At 40.3% G+C, this 12,794-nt stretch overlaps 1 protein-coding gene across 2 annotated transcripts in view; it reads right to left on the bottom strand.

The window, feature by feature from the left end:
* The window catches only part of RELN (reelin), a 311,434-nt gene that overhangs the window by 149,674 nt on the left and 148,966 nt on the right, over positions 1 to 12,794 (bottom strand). For both annotated transcript variants that reach the window (XM_083463882.1, XM_083463883.1), the window contains 2 exons: positions 5,520 to 5,616; positions 3,074 to 3,314 (listed from right to left, as the gene is read on the bottom strand). In XM_083463882.1, coding sequence (XP_083320008.1) covers positions 3,074 to 3,314; positions 5,520 to 5,616 — 338 coding nt within the window. The remainder of the gene's footprint in view (positions 1 to 3,073; positions 3,315 to 5,519; positions 5,617 to 12,794) is intronic.

Genomic DNA, 12,794 nt, shown 5'->3' with positions numbered 1-12,794 from the left:
AAAAGCAGTCTGGGCAAGAGCCTGTTTGCATGGTGGACTGGAAGTGTGTTGAGAATCCAGATCTGGTGCCTTCTAAGGCTTGTGTGAGCCACGGGGAGGAGGCAGCAATGGTTATACAAGACCTGCCTTTCTGCCTGCCTGCCTCCCTACCCCCTCCTCCACTTTCACCTTCAGCGAGAACAAATAAGTTGGCCCTAATTAAATTCCACACTTTGTCTTCTCTCTATTTCCAGACTTCTGATGCAAATGTTGTCTATGCAGGCCATGCCTTGAGCGCCATACCTTCTGCTGACATGAGGATGTGTTTTTGCAAACCAGAATAATTATGGGATACATTTTTTAAAACAACAACAACACACCGCTATGTTCTCAAATATTTCTCTTGTTTCTACCCACTCCATACGCCTTCCCAGCAGCCAGTGCTTCTCAACCACATTAAAAATAGCAGCCGTTTCTCACGCCCCCATCCTTGTCAAGGCGTGTTCTGTGCAGCTGCTTCAGACATACCTGCTTAACAGGCCCAAGTTTCTCTGTGGATTTTTCCGGCTCTGGTTTAAAGGGCAGGATCAGCATACCCTTTAAAGCCATAGTGTTAGAGGAAAAGATGCCGGAGTGAAATATCTATATGAAATTCTGTTAAATGCCCAGAGCCAAGCTCCATACTGTACCAGGTGTAATGTGGCCAAATGTCAGATGGGGATTAGATTGACAAACACAATTTATCCTCTAAAACCGCATGCAGGCTTAGGGAGATGAAAGGTTAGTAAACTAATCCACTATCCTATCTGGCATATGTATCCTTTTTATTCTGTTGTTTTTGAAAAATGAGTTTTGACAAGCATTTTATGGTACTTTTAGTACATATCTAATCTCTAATTCACCCACTTTTGCTGTTAAGCTTCACCCATAAGTTGCATGCAACTGCTAAACAAGAGCAATTCAACTAAGCTAAGCTAAGCTCTGCATGCTTTACATTTATATTCTGCTATGGGATCTCAGTATAGTTGCATAGGCCTCACCAGAGATGGAAAGAAAATGAAGGGATGTAAAATAGGGGCAGAAGGAGAGCCTGCTGGAGCGGGTCAATGGCCCACCTAGTTCTCCATCTGGGTCTCACAGTGGCCAAGCAGTCGCCCATAGGAAGGCCCCAAGCAGGGCATAACTATGACACCACTCTTCCCACTTGAGATTCCCAGCAACTGTCATCCCGAGGCATTTTGTCTCTGACAGCAGAGGGAGAACATAACCATCGTGCCTAATAGCCATTATAAAGTGAAATAAAAGGTTTTTTAAAATAAAAGATATTATGAAAGCATTAAACCAAACAGAAACAAGCAAGGTTAGCATAATTGGCTTTCTTCTTCTTCTTCTTTTATTTTGTATTTTTAATGCACTCTTTGCTTCCTTTTTGATTTTTTTCTTTTATTTTGTTTAACTGAAATACATTCAATACAATAAAAATATTATATCTGGCTTTCAAAATTTCATATGCTAAATATTTCCAACGAAATATTGCACTGCTTTAAATTCTTCTTACAGCAATATACTATGCTTGGGAAGTATCTCCCACCCCAAAAAGTTCCATATTTACTACCACACTTTACTACACTTCACTAGCTACACTTTACTACAGGCCATATCTATTTGCTCTAAATATGCCAAGAATATTACCAATATCAGTTATTAACCTTGATAAGACCTGATTATTGTTGTTTTGAATGCACAACTAAGTATATGTCGCAACATGAAAGGCTACAGCTGGAATTGGTCATATCATAATCTTTGGAAACTGTTTTGAGGTCCGTCCCCCCTTTATAATCAAGCAGTATATACATTTTATATAATGAATAATAAATAAAATAAAATAATAAGCTAAGCTATGAACAAGCTCCTTGCAACTAAGGTCACCAGAACAAGCCAAGGTTTGAAGTGGGACCACTCAATCCGCCGGAGCCTGTCTTCACACACAGGGGAAGTCCCTAGCTCACCAAGGATTTGAGACCCATTGGCTACCCTCGCCTGGTTTGGCCATCTAGTTGAAGCCATTCCCGGCATGTGGGTGCTATTGGATGCTGAGAACTTCTAGAAATCACAGGTGAGAACTGAGTGCAGAGTGGGGCCCAAAGGTCACAAGCAGCAGTTCTTGTCTGTTGATTGCGTGGGTGAAGGGTGCAGAGGGTCCAATCCATATACAGTGTACTGGGCCCAGGAAATCCCGTTGGCACCCCTGAAACTACTTGTGTGCTCCAGCCAACATCTGAGACCCTGCTCTGTGTCCCACCTCTTGCAGAAGCAAGGTGGGTGAAATCAAGAGACAGGATGTTTCCAGTTGGAGTGATGCAGTTATGGAACACATACTCTACCTGCCTTGCCCTGGCCCTGCCTCACCCAGTCTTCCAACTAGTAGTTTTAAACCCTGGTAGTTTCAAATATGTTTTTGGATGCTAATTCTCTCTGTTGCTGGATACTACTTGGTATGCCCCCCCTTCCCAAATAAGGCTGTTGTTTGCTATGTTTTAATCTTTGTAAATGTGATTTACCTTACAATGCTTTATAATTTTTATTTTAATTTATTTTGTTAGCTACCTTGTTTGCACTCCACTACTGAAAGCATGAAATGTTAAATGGAGTTAGTAGGTAAGTAAATAAGCAAGGAAATAAATAAGTAAAATCCCAGGAAGAGTGATGAAAACCAAATGGTTATGCAATGGAAAAAACTGTAATTAACAGCCTTATTCTTATGCGGTGTGGGAGGATGGCTACAAAACACAAAGGAATAAGACCGGTATTCATTTCAGCACTGTTTTGCTAAACAGATACCATCGAGACATTTTCTGCTGGATGACCTTTGACATGACAGCTCCAGTACATAAAATATCAAGAGATTTGGCATTGTGATGGGGGCGGGGAAATTATCTGACAATATGGAATAATTAGAGGGATATATTATATATATATATCCCTTCTCTTGTATCTCATTCAAAAAAAGAGTGTGTTAGTCAGCCGGCTGCACTGGGGATCCAACATTGTATGTACTGAAACATTAGCAAATTAAAACCAAAATTTAGCAAACCTTAATAGTGGCTCCAGGGAAAAACAGCCAGTTGCCTGTGTCCACAGGATCAAGATTATCTTCCAAAACAATTTGTCTGTGGGCTGCATTTATTATCAGAATATTGTCCAATGCCCAGCAGGCCTCATAGACATCGCCAGCATGAACGTATTCTTGTTTCCACTGAAACTGAATATTTTCTCCTTTGGCTTCTTGTGGAAGGTATAGAATATGAATGATTGTGCTGACGTTGGAAGGAGCTCTGTAGGATATTGAGATACACACATATATATTAAAACTATTTATACTTTATAATCAAACAATTCAATCATTTACAGTGTGTTGCATCTCATCAACAAGTCAGTAATATTAAAGTGCATTTCCTCAAATTATACCATGTACTGACCTTACACTTGTTTAAGATGATAATCCAGTATTTAGCTTATTGACATGAAACAATGGGTCAAGCGTGCACAAGTCCCATGGAAATGCACTGAAAATGTGCAAAAGCACAACTATTTCTTTTGAACTGTACTGTGCCCATAAGCCCTATCCAACTTCTTGTGCATCTTCCATTGAAATGAATTAGAGTTCTACAGGAGAATAACTGTCTCATTGGTGGGACAGTAAGTGTCATTCATTTCAATGAGACATCTACTAATGGATTGTGCTAATGGATGCATTCAAAGATTTTGTGCCTAAAGAAGAGTAAAAAGAAAAATATATATCTATTTTTCCTGTTACACTCTTGAAACGCATAAAATATTTACCATAATACAATATTTGCTTCACAAATCTTAGATTTAATTTTTAGATTAAATAATAGCATGTGCTACAGGGAAAGCAAACATTTTATAACTCTTCGTGCTGCTGTAGCCAAAGCTATTTTCTTTCAAAAACATGTAATTTTAAGAAGTGTTGATGCAACTTTATCACAAGACAGGCCATTGAAACTATATATTGCTTTATGTCTTCTGTCCTATTTGAAGCAGCTAGCTGCCATGCTGAAAATTACTGCCCTTGCTGAGATTAAAAGCGGTGCTAAAATGTAAACCGCCAGTACTTTCAGAATGTAATAAAACAGCCATGAAAAGACAATGCCAAACCCATACATCTTCCCTGTCCTTTGATAGAACATAGAGCTTGGTAAACATGGCAGCAGAGGTTTCAATTTCCATTTTTGCCATTTAATTATTTTGGATCTCCAACTGCATGGCTTCAAATTGGGGAGAAAGAACTGGTGAAGTTTGCAACATAATTACCGTATTTTTCGCTCTATAAGACGCACCAGACCATAAGACGCACCTAGTTTTGGGAGGAGGAAAACAAGAAAAAATATATTCTGAATCTCAGAAGCCAGAACAGCAAGAGGGATCACTGGGCAGTGAAAGCAGCAATCCATCTTGCTGTTCTGGCTTCTGGGATAGCTGCGCAGCCTGCATTCGCTCCATAAGACGCACACACATTTCCCCTTACCTTTTAGGAGGGAAAAAGTGAGTCTTATAGAGCAAAAAATACGGTAATCTTCAATATATTAAAAATTAATTTTCTATGGGAATCTGATGGAAGAAATCATCAGAGAGAATAAAACCTCGTGATAGTCTTATACAGTAAGGAAATATTATTTGTGTAAGGTGCACTGCCTTGAATAAGGTTGTGTTCATAGCCAAGCCTATGTATGAGCTTTGTCACAAATCACAGCAGTCTTCCTGGATCTCTAGCCTAGTCCTCAGATAAAGTTCCGGAAATGCTTATCATTCCAATCACAAGTAAGAAAGCAAGACAATTACTGCAAAACTAGCAGCTCTGTGCAGAAATCTAGGACGCCTAAGTGTGGACAACATATATGCAAGGTACGGGGGCTCCCTTTCCATTGACTGAAGTTTAGTTCATGGCGCCACACTACTAAACTGTACAATGAATCTTTACTGCAATCAGAATGTTTCACAGAATAATTGCCTGTTTATGCACATGGGGTCAGCTATGTGCATGTGAAGGTTCTATCCTTCTGAAGTCCCCTTACCCTTGATCAAAGTCTAGTTCATGGGTCACATTAATAGTGCTTTCTTTTGGTAAAAAATGAGGAGCCCGTATGCATCTCTTGGTAAAAATGTTGCTAGTGCCAGCACACAAACACACAAAAGATGTCAGTACTCTGTACTGGTGTGTACCATCACAAGAAAAAGCACTGCATACTACCAGTAAACTGTACAATTAGCTTGTTTCATAGAAGAATAGAAATATTGATGAATTTGCCTCCATCCTGTAACTTAAACCCCAGAGCTATGCAGGCCTTTTCCTAAAACACCATTTAAATGGACAAACACCATTTAAAAATATGCAAAACTGAAAAACTGAAAAAATACCAACTTCCTATTTATTTTAGGTGTTTTTTTGTTTTTTTTAGTATATCACACATTTTAAAGCAATTCAAGAAAGTGAAGAATGCTAAATATTTGTAACAAACCTAATTTTCTCCAGCTGAATCCAATCTGCAGAATTGTTCTTGGAGTACGACACGATAATATTTGGATCTGAGTAACTAAAGCGACATGAACCTGACCCTGTGAAGAGCAATAAAATTAAAAGTGTTATAACACAGTCAAGCAATCAATTATCCCTCTGATACATTCACTTCTGACTGAGTACTCGCCACCATTATCAATTTTCTATATTTTAAAATTCTTTGATTGATGATTAAATTTGCTGTGATCTGTTGCTGAAGGAAAACGCATAATAATGTCTGCTCTCTGAGTCAGAAATAATGTGGAATTGATAAATCACAGCAGTGCAGCATAATCTGCAGTAGATTTCCCAAGGGGAGCCATAATAAATTACTAAACACCCCCTACTCAAAACGCGCACACGAGTAATGTTAAAGCAAAAGCGAAATGCCATGTGCCACACTTTCCAAGGTAAACACTCAAAGGCTGCTATATACATAAAGAGATTTTTCAAGAGGAAACCAAGCTCCTTATTGCAGAAGTACTGTGGCTTAGGTGCAATGAATTAACTGCGTTGGATATGGATTCTACCTTTGAAATTTAAGGTTGTCTTACGAGCTATAAAAATGATGCACAATCTCAACGTTTTGCTCAAAATTTAGGTAAAAGCAGATCTTAAACAGCAGCAGTGAGATGCAGATCCTTTACGCAGCGTGCACTGCTGAAACAGATTCCCATGTCTTGCCTTTTCTTCCCAGCAAACCGTCAGACCTCTGTTCCTACCAGTGCGCTGGGGACAAAAGTCATCCTTAAACACATTCTAGGGTTATACTCTGGGCATATATTCCTCATGGCTTTGCTAATCAGTACCAGCCCAAGACATTTTTCTGCCTAAAGTCAAATCCAAATGGTGCCTTCGCTGATTAGGGTTTTGAAAAGTATTGCTGTACCATTCAGATGCTATTTTCTCCCTTCACTTATCTCCCCTTCTGCTCATGTCTGTGGTGCTATCTGAAACAAGTTGGTTCACCCTGTTCTATGTGAGGATAAACTTAGCAGCTGAGTATGCGGGTTGAGGTTCGTAACAAAGTGTACTGAAGAAATAGATCTATAGGGTGAGTAATACTATTATAGTAGGCTGGGGCACTGCATTTTGGTAAATAACAACCACAGTGACTCTTGCTGATGACTCTTCCATGAAGCTTGGCTCCCACTCAAAAATGGCACTTTCACATGCCCACTGCTAAAATGCCATTCAAAGGGCTGGCAGAGACGGTGATAAATGTGGTGGCGTCACAACTGTGATGGCAATAGAAGGAAAAATACTTTTCTGTCATGGCCATTGTCCTGTGTGCTGTGGGAGTTTTCGGCAGTAGCAAGCTGAGGGTCCCATAAGGTCTGGGATCACACATGCTTAGCAATGCACTACCAGGCATGAATATTTCCCTCCATTAAAAAATTAAGTTTCCATTAGCAGTTAACCTAGCTCCAAAGATGCGTTCCCACCATTTTTCTTTTGCGGGAATGCTTAGTGAGGCCTACACAATTTGTGACTCTGACTCAGCAAGACAAGGACAGCCTACTAGGAACAGCCACAAACTGTGACTTGCTCCCATGTGGTGGGACGCAACTGGCTAGGTTGGCTGCAGGTTATGCAGGTCTAGAGGAAGAGGCCATGATTAGGAAAAGTGAGCAGACAGGGTCTCCTCCCGACCTCTGCAGCAAGATCATGTTTGTAGAGTGATTAAGGTACTGCCACTGGGTTAGGTACTGAGTTCAGATTTTAATTTCAAATTACAACTGAGAAGTCAAAGGCACGGGGAAATAAATTAATCAGAAGGACTACTTCTTCTTAGTTTTCTTTTCAAGAAGTTCTTAAAAGTGAAAGTGCTATATGCACTGAACTTCCATAGGTGCTGAAGGCAAAGGTGGAATGGTCTCTTTTAATGGAAAACATTCCTCACACTGTGCTCTTCACGTGAATGTAATTGTTAGCTTCAGCAGTTCCTCATATTGTCACAGCTGCAATGTAAATGGTGGTGCAAGGGATGTTCTGTTGTTTGTGACGTGTCAGTTACCTCATATGTACAGTTCAAAAAGGTGCCTGTTTTGGAAATCATGGGGCAGCTTGGAAAAGTTCGGCTAGCGTGGTTGTGAAAATGGTGGTACAAGTAAAGAAGTTAAACATGTTCCACTTAATTAGTTCAATTATTTGTAGATCTAAAAATATACTTCAGGAAAGAAACCAGAATCTGTGATAACACCTTCTTATTTCTCTCCTGTACTTCACCATTTTTTAAAAATTGCTAATGATGTTAAAAATAAACTTTCAAACTCTTACAAACATGTACAATATGCTCCAACATCTTTGTATGACTACAGAGGCAAAAGGGCTGTGATTAATTAATGTTGCACAAACAAGGATACATTGCACTTCCAATTAAGCTTTTGAAAATAAACTGACTAGCAACTGCCGCTAGTTTATTTTTAATGACACAACTGTTTTCCTCTTTACAGTATTAAAAAGCAAATGAAGTAAGGAAATAATTTATATGCCATTTTTTACCCACCTGTTGGAACAATCATTTTTACTGGCTGTCATCTGTGCCGTTTTCTACATTTCTAGTGCACAGGAATTCCATAGTCTAACACAGAGTTATTCTCCATTGTGGTGCCCTTCAGATGTTGCCGGACTGCAACTCCCATCATTCCTGAGCAACGGCCATGTTGGCTGATGGGTGCCGGAGGGTACTACTCTAAACCATGACGATTTATCTTATTTCAGCGGTGTTCCTATTTAAACTGGTTTATGTTAAATAGTAGAAAGGTACCTGTCCTAAGAAAATATTCAGAATAAATGCATGAAGTTGGATCTCTAAGTAGAAGTAGTTACATTCTGCTGCTCTTGAATGTTGTTCAAGGGCAGCTCTGGGGGGAATGAGAATGGCAGTGTTCTCATGAATACGTGTTCTCTTTATGTGTTCTCATGAATACCTGTGCAATCCTCCAATTATGTCATCAGCCGAAGCTGACAGAAGGCATTCCACACCACCGAGGCCACAAGCATCAAGTAAGAACAATGGATCCAGGAATACTATCAAGCTATGTACCCACTCCTTCAGAGGGAGAACAGGCAACTTTCCATCCATTCAGTCTAGGGAGCCACCCACTAACAGTTCCCTCAGTCTTATCTGGATTGAGCTTCAGTTTGTTGGCTCTTATCCAGTTCATTACTGAGGCAAGACGATGGTTTAGCACTTCCACTGCCTCACCTGCAGATGGAAAGGAGAACTTGATCTGAGTGTCATCAGCATGCTGCTGACAACAAACTCCAAAACTCCAGATGACCCCGCTCAGTGGTTTCATGTAAATGTTAACCATCATAGGGAATGTGTTTAAACTGCTGCCATACAAATACTTTTAGTCAAGGCAAAATTTGTTTTGGTTTAACATGGAGTCCTTGTTATTCACCCCATGCCTAATTGCCTTACCACACTACTGTTACAGAGAGTTGGCTGGCTCAGTATATAAATTCCAAAGGTTAAACGGCTGTTTAGTGGAGGCAACCAGTGAATAAAAATATCTACTTGGTGGCAATGGTGGAGACCAAAGAAGGAGAGGTGGGTGAGCTGGTTTGCTTTCTTCCCCTCCCTCTCACAGTTCAGGCTACGATTTGTGCTGTCACACTCACTTAATCCCCTGATTTGATAAACTGAATCTTTGCTCCATATCCAGGTCAGATCTTGGCTTGACAAGAGCAAAAGGCCCCCAGAGATGTGCCTAAAGTTTCATGGTGACAGCTATTCTATCCTGGAAACTTACTAAGTTTGCCTTGGGTTCTGCTTCACTGATGAAAAATTGCCATTCAGCCAATCTAGTTGCTTCTTACTCTGTTCAAGTAACACAACTTAAATGCACTGTTAAATAACACCAGACAACAACCAGGAAATACATCCATTTCTATTACACTGATTATTCAGGCAAGTACAAAATTAAATGATGGCCACTTAGGGAGCTCCTCAAAAGAGGCTGCATATGTAGTAGATACTTAGCTGAACTATATGAGTTTTATACTTCCAGGTGTTTGAATGCCTTTGGGACAACAAGCAGAGGTACTTAATTAGACTCTATTGGTATGTGCCTGAGGGACTAGCCATTGACAATGCCATGTTTATGAAAGGCAGATATACTACCAGCAGTTCACAGTATCAAATGGTGTTTTACTCAGATAAGCAGGATGTCATCTGTGAAAAGAGCCATTTTATGTTTGTTACCATGGGCTGTGGTGGTCTGAACCTCTGGAGAATCACCCAAGAACCACTGCAAGTGATTCGATGGACTGAACAAGGAAAAGAGCTGTCTTTGTACTTCTCTTCAAGAGAAACAAGTCTTCAGACAGAAATCAGACAAATAAGAGCATGCCTGTGCAAAATTACAGACATTCTATTGCATATTGTTTGAATAGTGAGATGAAAATAGAATATGGTACAACCCCACTCTATCTAATGTCATCAATGCATGTATGTTACTTGGCTGCTTCTGCTTATTTGGTTAGTTCAGTAACTAGTTTTAATTACGATAATGGCTTCTCTTACTAATGCCAGGTAGTTGGTGTGAATGAATGAGCTTTCAGGGAATTAAAGCTGTAATTTCGTATTCTTATTTACTCTCATTTACTTGGATACTTAAGGAACGAAACAGGAAATGTGCAGAGCAGCTGTTAGCTAGGTTGAAGCAACCATCTCAGCGCTATAGCTCAAACTGATGGGACTTTTAGTCCTTGGACAAGTCACATCATGCTATTAAATTATGTGCTGCAGCACTAAGTCTTTATGGGGCATTTTAGTCATTTTATAGAGACCTTAAAACATGTTTGTTTCATGCTCTCCTAGCACATTAACCATTAATTCCATGTATTGTTTCCAAATAGGTACCAATCCTCAAAACTCTAGGGTTGTGTTTGGGATTTTGTTTTCAACTGAGACAGTATATGAATCCAATGATAAACAATTATTATCATCCAAGCACTTTGCATGCCCAAGTTTTAATGCCATCTGTAGAAATACCAGGTCAGGTTTTCAACAACAAAAACTGCCACGCCTTTGATTTCACCTTCTCCTCCCATGTCACAAAGGGCTGAATGTTAACTGTTTTGTAAAATGGATAAAGGGTTAAATTAAAAAGCAGGCTCTTCCTGCTAAATACCAATGTGAAAAATCTGAACCAAATTATAAATGTTTGATGAGCCTTTTCCATGAGAATTGTGACTATTTAGAATGAAAACAGTCTGTAGGCTGACCTATAATTGCTACAGATTCTAGCTCACTACCATTCAGGGCATGGCCCCATCTTCTGCCTCTGGCATAGTGGGTGGTGTGAGTCCAGGCTATTTAAACTGACCCAGACCAAATTGTCTTCCACATTGCACTGCTGACCTCCCTCCTGTTAAAATTGTACTTCCTGTGGAATGAGGTTGTTCACTGATTAATGGAGCTAGGAGCCTTTTTCTCATACTCTCTCTCTCATCTATCTATCTATCTATCTATCTATCTATCTATCTATCTATCTATCTATCATTATATTACACAATATTACACAAATATTTTCATGTCATCTTCCAGAACCAACGGTATGAGCTCCCTGGCCTGAAATCTTCACTCAGTTGGCCTACAGCTGTAAGGTTTTCACCTTTCCCATAGTGAAGATATGAGTGTCGCATGATAATTATGTCCCGGATTGTCAGAACGTTTTTGTAGGGTAGAGCCTTGGAAAAGATCCATAGCTTGTGAGGAGATCCCCATAAGGGGATTTGGGGGAGCCAATTTAAGTCCTTAGTCCTAGCTTGGGAGACCTGATCAAATAGCTACAAGAAAAATTAGCTACAAAAGAAATGCTGTTGCAATGTAATATTGCAAGACAAGTTATTGTTTTAAAATCTGTTTATAATACAACATTTATAATAACAACAATAACAACAACAAATTCAATCATGGCACCTGCTTCTACCAAGTTTAGGAAACTTGGTCTCCTAAACTGGAATGCAGATTTCTTAAGGCTTCACTGCTTTACTCTTTTTCCCTACAAGTGGCATAGACACGCTAGAGCAAAAGTACAGTGGTACCTCAGGTTACATACGCTTCAGGTTACAGACTCCGCTAACCCAGAAATAGTGCTTCAGGTTAAGAACTTTGCTTTAGGATAAGAACAGAAATTGTGCTCCGGTGGTGCAGCGGCAGCAGGAGGCCCCATTAGCTAAAGTGGTGCTTCAGGTTAAGAACAGTTTCAGGTTAAGAACAGACCTCCGGAACGAATTAAGTACTTAACCCGAGGTACCACTGTACAGACATACACTATGATCTTGCAGTAGCAAACAAACTACATGAAATATACTCAGAGTCGCAAAGTGATTTCATGCTCTTTATTCAGCTCATAGTGGTGAGGAGGAATGAATGAAAGTCCCCTCAAAGTATCTGCTTTATATACATTATTTACACAATGGGCTGCACATGATTGGTTAATTCTGGAATTCTACTGCAAGCCAATCAGGTTGTGGATTCACTTATATCTGGAGCATGATTGGGTGGTTCCTGCCAACCAATCATACTGCTGCATTGTTCTTGGACCAATCAGACTGCTGCATTCTGAATCCTATTGTTCTAGGACCAATCAGACTGCTGCAATTTGGATCCTATTGTTCTAGGACCAATCAGACTGCTGCAGTTTGGATCCTATTCAACTCAGTACATAACACTACACATATCCTGCGGCTCACTACTTAGTTGCTGCTGGGAGAGCTAGTCAGATGAAGGAACTACAGCTCCTTTAAGCCAGTTAGCAAGGGGGGGGGGAAAGGTAAAGGACCCCTGGATGGTTAAGTCCAGTAAAAGGTGACTATGGGGTTGCAGCGCTCATTTCACTTTCAGACTGAGGGAGCCGGCGTTTGTCCAGACAGCTTGTGGTCATGTGGCCAGCCTGACTAAACCGCTTCTACTTGCACTGACATGCTTTCAAACTGCTAGGTTGGCAGGAGCTGGGACAGAGCAAAGGGAGCTCACCCCTGGTGGTGCTGCCAGGTCTACTTAGGAGCCTGGCTGCCAGAAGTCCTGGTTTGAGACCTTTGGTGCCTTTCATTCCCATAGCATGCTTCAGTTCCTAAGTCTGAGTTATGTGCCATTGTGGGAGGTCACTGGGCTACACCAGCTCACATACCTACTCATTTTGTCTTGTACCTTCCATTACTTGTTGCACTCCTCATCCTTTTATTCACCTGCGACTTTGACCCAAGGATTTTTGCATGC

This window comes from Podarcis liolepis (assembly GCF_965112155.1).
Source record: "Podarcis liolepis genome assembly, chromosome: 10".
Taxonomy (NCBI): Eukaryota; Metazoa; Chordata; class Lepidosauria; order Squamata; family Lacertidae; genus Podarcis; species Podarcis liolepis.
Note: the sequence above shows the minus strand (reverse complement) of the source record. Positions and strands in the feature narration are given on the sequence as shown.